Source organism: Magnolia sinica, chromosome 1 (genome assembly GCF_029962835.1).
Source record: "Magnolia sinica isolate HGM2019 chromosome 1, MsV1, whole genome shotgun sequence".
NCBI lineage: Eukaryota > Viridiplantae > Streptophyta > Magnoliopsida > Magnoliales > Magnoliaceae > Magnolia > Magnolia sinica.
In genome coordinates, this window is record NC_080573.1 from 16,243,827 (window position 1) to 16,259,581 (window position 15,755).

Below are 15,755 nucleotides of genomic sequence, written 5' to 3' on the forward strand. Positions count from 1 at the left end.
CGGCACTCTATTTTTCCCAACTAACCAAGCCAAAACAGCAAACCTAGGAGGGGCTTAGCGGCGAGTTTTCTGTATGGCTGATTAGTAGTTTGTAAAAGGATTTCATGAAGAATTGGCCTGATTTATCGTTGAACCAAATCATAGCGTCATTGACCCCAACCGCTGGCTTGGCCTGGCGAAGTAGCAGTGAGAGATTGGCAAGCTCTTCAGCTACAAAAATAAAAAGTGAGGTGTCCTAACTCCTAAATCAGCCAAAGTTTGTACTTCCATTATAGAACATCCCTGTTCACTTGAAATACATGGTGCTTTAAGGCTGCACCCAAAAAAGGGGGCCGGGGGGATACTTCAAGATAAACAAGGAAATCACTTCAGTTAAAATACTAAAGGGATAAAAAGAGTGTGGTGTCATAGTGCATGCTTGCATGTGGGTTCTCAAAGCCCGATTGATGTCCTAACAGAAACAACAAATGTACAAATGATAGCAACCTTGTAATGAAGATCAACAAGTCAAGATAAAGACTTATAACAGATTATAGCTTTCATCCACCTTACCCAAAGTCAAAGGAACTGCACACTACTAACTTTTATAACATTCCGATATAAACAGATAGCATGTGCCAGAAAGGCAAGCCAGCAACAGATATATAGACATAACTTGTTTCTAACTACTTGACATTGATACCAAGAAAGACCTTGAAGATCAAACACGTTCTTATAAGCTATACATGAATGTCTTCTACCATCAAGAGAATTAGTCCCAAAGCAAAAGTTCCATACCAGAGAATCGGACATGGTGTTAATTGAAAATATAGCACGGGGGAATTTAAGTAATTTAAATGGCCATACTTTGAGTTGCTCGGGTCCGGCAATCATGCCAAAACGCCTTTGAATTTACTAAACAGTTAAATCAGGTCAGTTTAAGTGGCAGGATGCCGGAGATGCTTGACAGCGTAGCTTCAATTTCTATAGCTTTTAAGATACAATACAACCGTCATCAACAAGCATCACTAGGAGTAGATACGGATACAAATATGTAAAAAAGTTGGGAAAGCGCAACTCTTAGGAAACTGAACACACAGAATCTAATACGTATTGTGCAGCCCGCAATGGAGCGCAACTGGCAAGATGGATACCAGCACAGTGCTGCTATGTTCTATGTATGATTAAAATACAGCACTTCCTACGTAGACATAAAGAACACCTCGAATGGTGCATAAAGAAAGCCATCAGATGACAGAAGAGAGAGAGCATGCTTGAGACCAACGGTAAGATCTTATCTGATCTGGAAATGTTTGAAAGTTGGGCTTGCTGGGAGGGCTATAGGCATCCTCCCACTTTGATCAGCCTGCCTGCAATGGCTTTCCTGGGCTGCCCCTCCATGGCCCGATCCTTCCACATTAGATTCGGTTGAATTCTTCCTGCGCCGCTCATTGTGGCCCGCCAAACGCCTGCGGCAGCTCCTCTTCGCCTCATCAAACTCCGATAGTTCATGGAACCTGCAGAAAATACAAGAATAAACTATATAGTCTGAACAGAGCTTGAAATGGAAGATACTGAAAAGGAAGCTGGAGGTGATTTTTCTTGCATTGCTCAAATACAAGACATCACAAACAAAGGTAGTAAATCAGAATTATGCATATCAATGGATTCTACACAATGAATAATATAGGTTGAATAGTCTCCCAAATCCCGATGCACCAATCGATACAAATAACCCACATGGTTCCTTTGACCACATCCGACCTACCATGGATGGACAGACGCCCCAAAAACATTTCAAAATTGAAGATCCTAACCCTCGAAATGCCCGCTTTGTAATTAGACCATGGCCATATTTTTTTCCTTCACCGTCTTTTGGTAGGCCACTCATCCATGGGTTAGGATCTTCCAACATACAAGAATTTTGGGGCATCGCAGAAGTCAAGGGTCTGGATCACTAAACTATGAACCCCATTCACATAAACTCTCCCATATGGTCACTATTCGCATACCAATACATCAAAACCTTATAATTTCTCAATGGAGAAGCGTCACACAGTCCAATTAGAATTTCCAAGTACAGGTTGCGAGTGTGATCATTAGCCTCCCAGATCTGAATTCGGGACGTCTCAGCTCGGAATTGTGAAAATCAAACAACGGCCGCAATTTCAGCACTAAAACACTACTATATAGGCACAATCCCAACGCTTCAATCGAATGGATAACCATCATTCCAACCAAAATAGCCAAAACCCAGCACAGCTCAAATAAGAAGTATGACAATGTAATCGCATCTCTTCTGCAAGAATTAAACCACCAAAAATAAATAAATAAAAATAAAACAGAAGAATTCTCTTACTTTTACACATTCAGCTTATTTCTTCTGTTTTAATTTCTTTTCATTAGTAAATAGGCGGCGAAAATGTAACCAAATTACCATCAAAATTGAAAATACATTAAGAATCTATTTAATTACACAAAATATTCTAACATTTTATGATATAAACTTCCATTGAAACTAAAATCATATTAAGGGTGCGTTTGGTTATACCAAATACCTTAAAATTATTCGGTGCAACAAACGCCGCCGCCTTATAAAAGAAAATTATAAGCATTGTTTAGGTTACTAAATTACCAAACATACCTACTGCACTGCTGGCAGAAACGCTGACGAAGGCCACCGACGATGACGAAAGGAGCCTTAGCGTGTTGCTCGCAAACCTTATGTCGGCGGTGGTAGCGCTTGGCGTCGGTGAGGTCAGCAGTGCACTTCTCGGCCTGACAGGACGGGGGCGACAGCCCGCCCGAGCCCTTTTTAGCAACGGATGAAGTGGCGGCAGCAGTAGCAGAGGCGGCGGAAGACGCCAATTTCTTCTTCTTGGAGTCGGAATCATCCTCTCTCTCTTCTATGTCGTCGTTGTCGGCTTCGATCGTCATCAGCTCTTTCTTGGCTTTGCCCTTGGAATCCATGAATTTGAGAGAGAAAGAAAGAGAGAGAGATAGAGAGAGAGGGAAGGGGAGATAGAGAAAGAGAAGAAGGTAAGAGAATAGTGTTGAGAAAGAGAGAGAATGGAAAAGTAAGGGTAAAAAAATATAGAGAGAGAGAAGTGAAAAGGGATAGAGGTTGTGAGGTGAGGACCACAAGCTCCATGTTTTTTTTCCCTCTCTCTGTCAGTGGGGGGAGAGAGAAGGGGGGTAAGAACCAAAAGGGCGATGGGTAGTTGTAGAGAAGCAGCGTTTAAGGAGGGCTAATTGAGTAGGTTGGCTGTCACGTGACTTACCGGCCACTGAGGGGCACTGGCCCACCACCATAATCAACGTCCCTAATCCCATGCGCGTGTGAAGATTTTTGTTGGACCGTGGAAGCACGTAAGGAGCTATCGAACGGTGCTAGATGACATCGACGGATCTTATTTCTGACTTGATTTAAAACATAAAAACAATTTTTTTACATTTTACACGTGTGTAGTGTATAATATTTTGATTGGAAATGACGTGGAGATCTTGTGGCTCAAAACTCTCTAAGTTTGACTGTTTCAGTGTGCTAGAAACAGAGTAAACTGACAAGGTTTTTTTAGCCGTTCATTTGATGTGTAAAATGGTTTCAAATTCTAAGGGAGAAGGTCTAAAGAGTGTGGCCCACCTGGACGATGATAAAAGATCCAGTTATGAATCTGGGCCATTCATCTTATGGGCAGATCATAAGTTGTTTAAATACTCTATTAATTATTTTGTCAAATGGTGAAATCCTCACCGTTGATTAATGGTTAAGAAAAATGGATGGTAGATTTCATTCTTTACAAAGAAGGTCCCATCATGGATCTTGGCCGCCCATCATGTGGGTTGCAAACCTTTGTGTCTATTAAAAAATAATGTCCAATCATGAATCTAGATCCTATCAATCAAAGTAATTACCCATGAAAGGTCCTATCAATCAAACGAATGAGTAACAAATGGACGGTCCACGTCGTCTAAGACAAAAGGTTAGATCATTGACGTGGACCGTAGGTGCGCCATTCTTTTCCCTCTGCATGCCTCTAAATATCACTTTGATCAGTGATGAGTTACCAAATAATAGCCAACAAAATGTAAGTAATTTTTTATTATTTTTATTATTTTTAAATAATACAGTTGTGGATTTGGGCTGTCCATTTCGTTGGCCGCATAGATTGCCTCAACTCCTGTTGAGAAAGACTTCAAGTTCTTCCATTTAGCCATCTGATCTATCGCGATCCAAATCATCCATGACAAATGTATTGTTGTCTATGCATGCGGGGAACCGCATAGGACGTTGGTTTATCTTAATAAAATAATGAATGAATGGGCTTTGTTGACTTTGAAGTTGTAACTAAGCTAGTTGATAATGCTAGCATTCTTTCGTCATTTAGATACCTTAGATACCCTAAAATCATTATTAAGTTCGAAAAATTCAAAGATTATTTTAACTTGAATGATTTTTATATTTATCATATGGCCTAAGATTTTAAGTAAAGATTTCAATATATAAGTAGATAATTTGAGTAAGGGTTTTGGTGATGGAGATAAATAAATTTTCTTACCGTCATGCCCTAACTCTTTATGGTATTTAAGAAATTTTAGAGATTTTATTTTTAGCTCTAGAATCTTATTATTAAACAAAATTAAGACACTTGAGATGGGGCACTCAATGCTAACTTAGACCTTAAAGACTTTCTAGGGCACGCTTGTTTAGCCATATATCATGATAATTATTAGTAAATGGGTAATTATTATTTATCTTGGTAGTTCCAAGCAAGCTACGTTGGGTCCTTACTCTTACTCAGGTGGTAGAATCTCAGGAGTTTCAACACCTGGCTGAGGGTATGAGTACTCACAGGTGGTGAAATCCGACCACGGAGTGGGTATGTGGCGGTGTGTGTGCGTGTGTAAAAAAAAAAAAAAAAAGTTTATGTCAACAAATTTACTAAAATTGAGGAAGAAAAGAAATTTTTTATGAGGTGTACTGTGATGTATTTTTCTAATCCATATTGTCCATTCATTTTATCAAACCATTTTAGAGGATGAACCCAAAAACAAGGCAAATCCAAAGCATATGGACCACACCACATGCTACAATGGGAATCAAATGCCTATTGATGAAAACTTCTTAGGGATGGACCACACCACCACAAGTTACAATGAATGGGTTGGATGACAAATACACCTCATTGTGGCCCCTACACAAATTTTCATTTTTTTATGGTGGGCGTTGTTATCCCGCTGTTTCCTTTGATGTGGCCCACTTGAGCTTAAAATAAGTCTGTTCTTTTGGCTCATGCCACAAAATGAGCTAGTAAAAAAGATGAACGACATGAATCAAACACATACATCATAATGGGACCCACAAACTTTATATAAGTAATCTAATCCAACACAATCTTGACACACGGGGCATATTTACTCCAATATTTCCCCCCTCTTTCTAAACAATCATTAAAAATAATCATTATGCACTTATACAATTTATTAAGGTAAATGATTAAACAAACAGGCCCTAAATAAGGAATCAAAAGGAAATTTTTTTATTTTTTATTTTTTTAAAAGAACTAAAGTAATCATAATCACAATTGTGGAGATGGAGTGCTTAAGATCAATTATAATAATCAATGCAAGAGATTGAAAGATAAATTGCTTTTTGATTTCTGTTGCGTTAGAGTCTAACTAATCCATGAGACATTGAGCATGCATTGAAAAAGACCAACAAAAAATAAACTAAAAGATAAGCATCAGGTTTATGAGAAAGAATATGTCCCTACTTCAACATGTCAATAAAAAACCACATGGGGGTGATTGCACACTATGGAGGCTCAAATTGATAGAGGATTTGATTTATTAAATTGTTTGGATGTATGGTTGGAATGTGTGCTGCGTTGGCCTCTTTATCAGACCTTTGGGTTCGATAAGAAACTGATTTTCACCATCATACCATGCTATTCAACATGCAATTGCCACATAGGAATAGAGGAGGCCACATGTCAGCTTCTAGTATAGACTTATTTTGGCTTAAAAGGTGTTGATTCAGTTGTGTTTTTTAAAATAAAAATAAATTTCAAAAATAAAAGTTATTTTTAGAAAGTAAATAAATATATTAATTATTTAAACTTTCTATAAATAGTGTGTATAATCAGTCAGTAAGAAAGGGAGTTTTTACTTATGCAACCAAGGCTGCTTGGGTTGCTTGAGCGCTTTTTAACGCTTTATTAGGTGCACTTATCACTTCGGTTTAATTTTTTGAGTCATGGTACCCTTATGTTTTATTACCCTTTTTTTGCTAATTGAGAGTAATTGTGACATGATTATACATGTGGCACTTATGTCATGTGTCGCTGATGTGGATACAGTTTTTCCTATTGGATAACTGCTTCTATCTGAATAAGTACAGAAATAACTGTCATAGGACAAAGAGTCATGTCTTTTCATGGAAGGCAATTATTTACTGTGAATGGGTATGGATTTCTTGAAGAGACACTTTAGCACCTCTTCAGGAAGAAATCCATAACTTTCAATTAATATAAATCATGGATACTATAATCCGGAAGATAATACTCTTAATCATTGAGATTATATTATCTTCTGTGCAAGTACTCTCGATCTGATCTCTTGCTGAATTTTTTCTAAACGTCTTAAGAAATATCGATATCAAAACTAGAAATCTGTTCAACATTTAAATGTGCAAAATTTCGTGTTGAAAATCGAATTGAGAGTTCATTGTATCCTGAAGACAATTTGCATATTTCTTTCGTTTGCACTTGCTGCGAATTTCAGAAAAAGGACAGCAAATTTATTTTGAGAAATTGATTGTTCAAGTCGAGCCTTGAACCCAATAGATCTGATCGTTTTGTTATTGTTTTCTTCTATCCTCCGTTGTGTGCAAGAAACTCTTATATTTCTAAAATTCTAACAGATTCCCACACCATAAAAGTCATTTTAGCTTTATTTTTGTGTTTAGATGGTCTTAATAAAGCCTTAGATCAGTTTAAATTAAGTTGGGAGGAGTTTTTTGTGAGCTTTTAGGCTTAGTATAGACTTATAAATTGTTTTAGGAGCACATGTTTCCTAAGGTGTTGGGTTCAATCCTGCCTCAGTTTATGGCTGGTTCTTAGTTTCAAGCCTTTGATCTTGGTCCGGTTACGAGGTGGTTGGTCATCTCATTTTTTAGTGGGGGTGTCTACAATTGGTTAATCATAAAAAAATAATTATCTAAACATAGATCTAGACCGCTCATCTTGTGGACCTTAGGTATGATATCCTTGTTTTCTTGATTTGATTATTCAGTGATGTGATCATCGCTCAACAAAATGGACAACCTAAATCATTTAATCTCTTCAAATCTACCTTCCGTTACTCATTTCTCTCAAGAATCACTTTCAAATGATGATTTTTAGCTATACATCAATGGCAAGAAATGAAGGGCCAAGATAGATTAAAACCATACATTTCGTAGAACTAGATCGACGATCTTGTTAGACGCACCTCTACTTCCAAGTTCCTCTCAAGAATCACTTTGATTGATGATCTTAGCCATCTTATGATGAAACAAAATGGACGGTCTAAATCATTTATCAAAAGCATCTCTCCATGGATCTGGACCGTTTATCATGTCGGCACCACCTTTGATTCTCCTTTTCTCTCAAGAATCACTTTTATCAGATGTCCTAGTCATCCTGCCCATGGCTAACAAAATAAAGGTCCAAATCTCGATTGTAAAAAAAAAAAAAAACCATGGACTAGACTTTCCATCTCGTGTTCTCACCTATGATGATGGATCAAAGTGGGGCCCACTTGAACTTGGATTGTGCATCCTACGAACCTATCATCTACTCTATAAAGTGTGTAAGAGAGAGAGAGTAGATCCTTACTCTTCCTCCGGTGGTAGACTCTCGGGAGTTTCAACACCCGGTCACGGGTTCGCAGTGAAATCCCACTGCGGCGTGAGTGTGTGGGCGTGTGTACGCGTGTCTTTATTTATTTATTTAAGGGGAGGGAGAGTGTATGCAACACAAACATATAGTTGGACCCCACGGTCAGTGCCCCTTCCACTAAGGTTTTATACCCATACCTCACCCAATCCACGTCATCAACTGAGAATCAATTCTTCCCACGTGCAAAAATGAAAGGAATTTATTCGTAAGTGTCACCAAACACATCCTTATGGTCCCCCGCGAACTCCACACGTGCCAACATTAAAGCCGTGTATAAAGTGAGATCTGTCATGCGGATGATGTGATCAATTCGTAGGATACCTTGTTCCGTGATTTGTCTCAAGGTGGGCCCCACCTTATGCACGGATAAGATGTCCTGTGTAGGTGCCAGGTGCAGATGGTGATTGTGGGGCTTGCCCACTCAACACGCAGCTTTAAACGCAGTACCGGCGAAATTCTGGCTTGTGAGCGTGTGGTACACCTGTTCAGTGCATTAGCTTGATAGGAAAGCGTGTGGGATATCTGTTGGGTGAATCAGGTGGCCATCAAGATCATGCTCTGATAATCAAGCTGGTATTCATCAGACAGCCCACGTGTACACCTTTAATGGAGATCGTTGCCAACTTTTGTTTTAAACCGTCCATTTCATCAAGTAGGTTAGTGTTTGACGAGTGAACTCACCTGAATTTTTTATTTATTTATTTTTTTTCTCATGGGAGGTATTTGATATTCGGACAGAGTGTGGTGGTTGATACGCAGACACTATAAGTTGTACACGTGGCAAACGTAAAACAAATTAAACGGTCCAAATTTTGTGCCTTGTAAAACTAAACTGGATAAAATGGTCCAACCATCCGATTAAATTCCATTTGTTTTGTTGAATTTCGAGCATTGAGTTTCATTTCTACCGTGCATTAAAAAATACAAATCTAAAATAAATCAGATCAGCGTTCTTGTGGTTTTACTGGCTATCGTTTTTTTTTTTTTTTGGGTTAGCTTGTTAGTACACACCCATGTCAGTACACACACCCGAACCAAGGAAAATCATAACCCTTGATTGGTGGCCCGCACTTGTAGAACTGAAACATTATATCCTTGGATTTTCAATTTCTACAAGTGGGGTCCATGGTTCTACTATCCATGCCGTTGATCTGATGACCCGCCGAACATGCCGTGGAATCACTAGATTGAAAGATCCTAGCCATTAATCTTGGGCTTTTTTCAGTTGAATCTTTGACATTGCTTGATTTATCATCCTAACTATCGATTTGCAGGTGCAAAAAGGTCCATCCACGTTCGCTTCCAACAGACCAACGGCCTGGATCACTTAATATCAACCCCACTTGTACAACTGAAACCACCAGGATTGATGCTGGTGGAAGCTGATTGCAGCTTTTTTGCAGCTTTTTTGCCTGCCTTTTTTGCCTGCCACTTGACGATCCAGACCGTTCATCTTAAAGGTACCACCTTAGATGAGAGGATGGAAAAGGTCTCTCGCTTGATCAGATATATCACATTCACACAAAAGTAGGTCAGAAACAACGGTCCTAAAGAACAGTTCCTGACTCACTTTTTCAAGGACAATGAAGGAAACTAATCAGTTAGGATTTTCCACTGCTGCCCTCAGACAGTGATACCTTTTAAATGAACGGTCTGGATTAGCACGTGGTGGGACAGAAGAGGCGTGCAAGGTGAGAGCGCCACGTTAGCATTCCTCTCGTATAATTCCTCCTCATATGATTCCCCACTCTCTTTTGACAGTATTGAGAGCGACTGGTGCGACCTCTTTTTTGTTGTACGCTTCACGGCTTCCTCGCGTGCAGCATTTTCTCCCTTGGCCCACTCGCCAGTCGACACGTGTCCTCTTTGGAACCAGTACCGTTGTGGACCTTGCTGGTATCTTGTACGCCTTTGATCTGCCCTTTGTACTATGGTCGTGGGAAGAGTAATTATAGGGTCCAAATGCATCAGAACGGGAACAGTTTAATAATGCACCCTTCATGTATAAATGGGGTCCATATGTCTATAATCCAGACCATTGACCTGATAGGACCTAACCCAGATGGGGGACCCTCCAAAAATCTCTTATATCAACGGTTTGTAACGCTTAGTTACATATCTTGCAAATAAACGGTTAAGAGAAAATCCAGCAACGGTCCAAAACAAAGGCCAAGGATTGGACGTTCAGGATTTTTCCAATCTGGAAGCGTTTCATGTCATCTCCCATCTCCTGTTTTAAACGAATGCTGATGCAACGTGACTATACAATTCATCACCAGAGACTGACACACGTGCGAACACGGATCACGTGCGAGATTCATAAATCACGCCTGTCTAGTCACCATGTAGGTTGTGCTTTACGCCACACATTCACAGTGAATATGGACCGTTGGTTTTGTTCTGAACTATCCATATAATCTGTTGGATCAGCAGATGCCAAAAGTGGTTCTTAGTTGATGAATTGGGTGGATTTGTAAATCTGAACCTTACAAAAGGTGGGCCATGCAAAAGTGGGCCCTATCAACGGGTCATTTCTCTTAGGCATGAAAAAAGTGGGTCCTACCAATGTCTCGTTTATTGGGCCATCAGACATGGAAAGGGATTGGCTACTCCCCCTTGCCACTAGCCGATGGCCAGTGTTCGGTGCTCTGTGGGACCCACTATGATGTATGTATTTCATCCATGCCGTCCACCCATTCTTCCATATCATTTTATATTACGATCCCAAAAATGAGGTTGATCCAACTCTCAAGTAGACCGCAGAGTGTTGATTGAACGCCCACCATTAAAAACTTCTTAGGGGCCACAAAAGTTTTGGATTAACCTGATATATATATATATATATATTCCCTTCATCCAAGTCTGTATGACCTAATCAATAGGTTAGATGTCAAATATCCATTACAGTTGGCCCTAGGAGGTTTTTAACGGTGGACATTCAATCACTACTGTTTTCACATGTTGTGATCCACCTGAAATTTGGATCTACCTCATTTTTGGGATAGAGCTCCAAAATAATCTTTCAGACTGCGTGGATAAATCACATACACCATGGTGAGGTTCGCAGAGCACCGACCACTAGCCACCTGTCTGGTGGAGGCGTACCGCATCCATCAGACCCATGCAGATATGTGTCCCACCATTCGCACGGGTTCACAACTCCAGATGTGACACAATATTGGCGAGAAAGAAAGCGATGCATTTAAGGGCCTTGAAATATTGGACGACTATAACGCCCGTTCACAAGCCGTCTTTGCCTTGAAAATATGTGATATTCTCATGGGTAAAAATGGAAATATTTTTTTCTGAAGAGTAAAGAGATGGTTGTAGCGTACAACCGATCGATTCTCTTTGAGCCGTCGCAGTCAGGCCAGGTCATGAGAGTTTCTCAGGTCACACGCTCCAAACCTTTGAGCAAGACCCAGTCAAACTTGGATTAAGGTACTATCCTCACCAACATAGGGCAGATACTATGCTAATGTGGTAGAATTTGATTAGATGACAGACCTAGTTTGCTCAAGTATAAGTGGGCTCCATCTCTGATAGAGGCCTGTGAGCCAACCATCCATATCACGTCGTTCGTGAGCCCTAGTGAGGCTAATACTCAATCTGCATGGACTTTGTCGGCTCTTGGTAGGACCCTCCATGTGCCGCAGATCACTCCTTCAATCCAAGTGAGTTACGACTCCGCTAGTTCTAGGGCGAATTATGAGTTGGGCTGATTTTGCATATTTTCAAAAGTTGATTAATGGCTCCCAACCAAATCAGGTTGACTGAGTCCGAGTCGACTTGAATGAGTCCCTTATGGCATTTGATTCCTATTATTATTCATACCTACAATTCTCTGATTTTACTCTTTTAAATATTCTTTTTCACTTTTGCCCTAAAAAATATGGCTGCCCTTTGCGGGCGGCCAAGGGCTGAAAGATTCTTGTAGGCCTAAAGCTTTGTGAGGCCCACTGTTATATATGTGTTATATCTACCTTGTCTATCCACTTGGCCAGCTAATTTTAGGACATGAGCTCTATATGAAGTAGATGCAAAGCTCAAGTGAACCAAACCACAGGCAGTGAGGATGAAGAACCCCACAATTGAAACCCTTCTAGTAGCCATTGTGATGTTTATATGCTATCCAACCCCTTCATAAGGTAGTTTTGAAAAACAAACATGCGTTTGGCAAAAACTACTTCTATTGCCCTAAGAAGTTTTCAACGGTTATACCATGGTTGAAATGCACACCATTGAAAACTTTTTAGGGGCTATATAAGTTTTAGTCAAGGTCATGTTTTGCTAAATTTTATGGAGTTGTATGGCACATAAAATCGCAGCAGGCGAATGAAGGTTTCACATGTACTCACACCCCACATATACTCATGCACTCACACTATGGTGTGTTTTCACTACAATGGGTACTCAAACTCAATGCCTCGATTTGGTCTACTACTGAGGCATGAGTATGGATCTGCTTGTAGTGTGGTTTACTTGAACTTTGGATTTATCTAATGTCGAGCTCATATCTTAAAATGATATGGCAAAATAAATGAACATAGGTATAAAGCGAACATGGAGATGGGCTTTACAGATTTTAGAGTTGTTGGCAATGCGCATCCTAAAATATAATATATACCTCAACATGCAGAGGATATATATGGGAAGACATTCAAATGAAAATAAGGGTATTTTAGAAACTTAAAAATGTAACTGGCATCATTTAAACATTTCAAATCTCACTCATAAAAAGTCAACAGTATCTTAAATTTTACCTTAAAACATAACAAGCTTGAATGTAAATAGCTTACTCTCCTCTTGCTTGCGTGTAGCCTACCTTGATGGTACTACTGAGGATCCATGCAACAGAAGTTGTGTGGGGGTCACTTTGATCATGTAAGGAATCTATTGTGTAAGATATCTATTAGGTGGGTCATACATGGTCAATGGTTTAGATTGACCAAACCTATTCTGGTCATTGAATTATATATATTTGAGCATATTGGTGGTGCCCATATTAGTTGTGATCGAGTCCGATACCTAAGCGCTAGTAGTGCTTTCCTTGTTCATATGTATATAGGGTATTCATATAGATAGACTCTCTAAGTATGGAGATGTACGAATGTAGATTAATTGCGATGAGTTAAGCTATTTTGACCTTCATCCTTTATAAATTCATAAGTCTTGGTCTCCTCACTTAAATTTTAAAAAGAAGAGAGAAAATAAAAAGATTTTTTTATTCTCATGGAAGATTTCTAAAAAGGGTATGAAATGTGGAAGATCGATATTTATCCTCCACTCATATCAATGGTCAACAGAAATGACAATCCATTCAGGTATCTATATAGTTTATTAAATCTCCATAACCTGTTGCATAGGATGATCTATTGTACAACAAATTAGGAATATAAGTGGTATCAGAGTCTACCAATGCATCAATCATGGGAAATCGATGATCTGCATTACTATAAGTTGTTGATTACTTGTATATAAAGTGAGAGTATAGCATGAGCGATCAATCAACATCTAGTAAACTGATGAACCATAGGACCCACATGCACGACATATAGTAGCTTAGCAAAAAGTGAGAGTGTAACATGGGCAATCAATCAACATCTAGTAGACTGATGAACCATGGGACCCATATGCACGACATATAGCAGCTTAGCAAATCGTTAAGTGGCCTCTCAAGACAATCTAACCATTAGCTCTTATTGGCCATCTTTTCTTCATTCACTGTTATCCATAATGAAATAAGATGTCTTCAATGACATTAGACTTTGATGATCAACATGGAGCTCCCAACTATTTGATCTGAAAGGAGATTATTTAATTGATGATCCTTCTGATATGAGCACATTTTCAAAGACAATGGGTGTTGCATCTGCTGGCTTTAGAGGCATAATCACTTTCATGCATCTGGTTTGTGTACAATACAAGACCATATGTGGATGATGATATGAACTAATCATCCTACAGCCTTTACCATTGATTGACCAACGGACTAGCACCTATGGAAACTCATATACATTTGTCTGCATAGAACAAGAGTGTAAGAAAGAAGCTATCTATCATGTGTGCGGATGCACTAGGCCACATCCTCATTGCTTGAGTTACTATATTGCACAACTAATGTCACATTAAATACATACATATAAAATATAAAAATAATAAATAATATTAAGTTGAAATGTGCCGACATGGCATATCGGTTCAAGATCCAAGTAATTTCTTGACCACCTCATTGTGAACATGAAAGAGTTTTTGTTTTTTTTAGGTAGGGGAGGGACCGGCCCATTCATCAGATATCCTATATGTTTGAAGAAAATGGATGGTTAACAATTAAAAAATTGGTATAGTATATTGTTTCACATTCCTCTTGTGCATTTATGGCTTGCCTAAGAGTCAAATAGGGCATAAGTTTCATCTTATAAACGTCTTTACTATTGTATTTGTCAATCATGCTACTTATAAATATTTATCAAGACTTAATTAGACTTAAAAATTTTAGCCTTTGCCCATACCTCAAGAGCTGATATTAGCCATTGCTATTGGTATAAAAAAAAATGAAAAAAAAGAAAGAAAAATATCTATAAGGACTAGATTAAGTCTGATAATTAAATTCAAGTTGGATTGGTCACTAAATTCAAGTTGGATTTATCGTTCATGATTTTTTTTAAAAAAATATCCATTTTAGACAAAGTTTTACCATCGAATCAACGATTAATATTAGCTATATTTTGGACTAAATTAAACTTATATAAAGTAGTTCGCTAAGGAAATGATCATGTCGTGATTCTCGAGTTTAAAACTCAAAAGTTGAAAGTAGTTGTGTTAACTACTAAAGTGGCCTTAATTCGTATTTATTTATTTATTTATTTTTAGACTCATGTATATGAGATTTGGTAATCTTTCATACATGTTTAGGATTATATGAGGTTGTGTTTGAGTCCATTGCCAGTAATAATCGATCCAAGGAAAGTCATTATTTGACAAAACACACGGTGTAGAGTAATAACTAGTGTTGGTAATATAGACTTAAGAGATTGATCTCACCTAAAGTTATTGGGTTCCTGACATTTATGAAATTGACATCAATTAACTTTATATGTAGGAGAACTACTTGTGTATCGTGGCATCGACTTAAAAAAAGGGTCACGATGATGCGACAAATATTTGTGAACTATTTCTTATTACATTTTAGAATGGACAAAAGTATTTTATCATATTCATAAATAACTACTCTTGATATGGGTACTTATACTTTATAAATGAAAAATTGAATGCCTTTGATGTATTTAAGATTTACAAAACTAAGATTGAGAATAACTCTATAGAAAATTTAAAGTTATCAGATATAATTATGGTAGTGAATACTATGAAATGTATGATGGATCATGGCGCAATTAATCCATGACTCTTTGCTTAAAACCTATATCATGATTGTGACATCGATGCCCAATACACCATTGCCTGAAACACCAAAGTATAATGTATGGTAAAAAGGTACAATAACACCATAAAGGACATGATACGTGGTATAATTGGTAATTTAACGTTGCCTGAATATCTATGGGGTGATATGATCAAAACTGCAATTCACATCCTTATTTGAGTCTCAAGTAAGGTTATACCCAAAATTTCATTTAAATTGAGGATTATAAGAAAACCAAGTTTACGATACTTTCATATATGGAATTATCCTATAGAAGTTATATTTTATAATTTACAATAAAGAAAACTTAACCTTGTGATAGTTAATTGTTTCTTTATTGAATATCTTAAAAATGTCAAAATGTTTTAAATTTGTCATTGATACTTCACTAAAATTAAGGAAATTGATAATAC

The 15,755-nt window shown here is 38.2% G+C and overlaps 1 protein-coding gene across 1 annotated transcript; it reads right to left on the reverse strand.

The window, feature by feature from the left end:
• Window positions 1–939: 939 nt before the first annotated feature.
• Window positions 940–3,159, reverse strand: LOC131241120 (squamosa promoter-binding-like protein 3). The gene is made up of 2 exons (XM_058239796.1): window positions 2,624–3,159; window positions 940–1,496 (listed from the first exon to the last, which is right to left on the reverse strand). The coding sequence occupies exons 1-2, from the start codon at window positions 2,947–2,949 to the stop codon at window positions 1,274–1,276; spliced, it is 549 nt and encodes a 182-aa protein (XP_058095779.1). The 5' UTR covers window positions 2,950–3,159; the 3' UTR covers window positions 940–1,273.
• Between the last annotated feature and the right edge of the window lie 12,596 nt (window positions 3,160–15,755).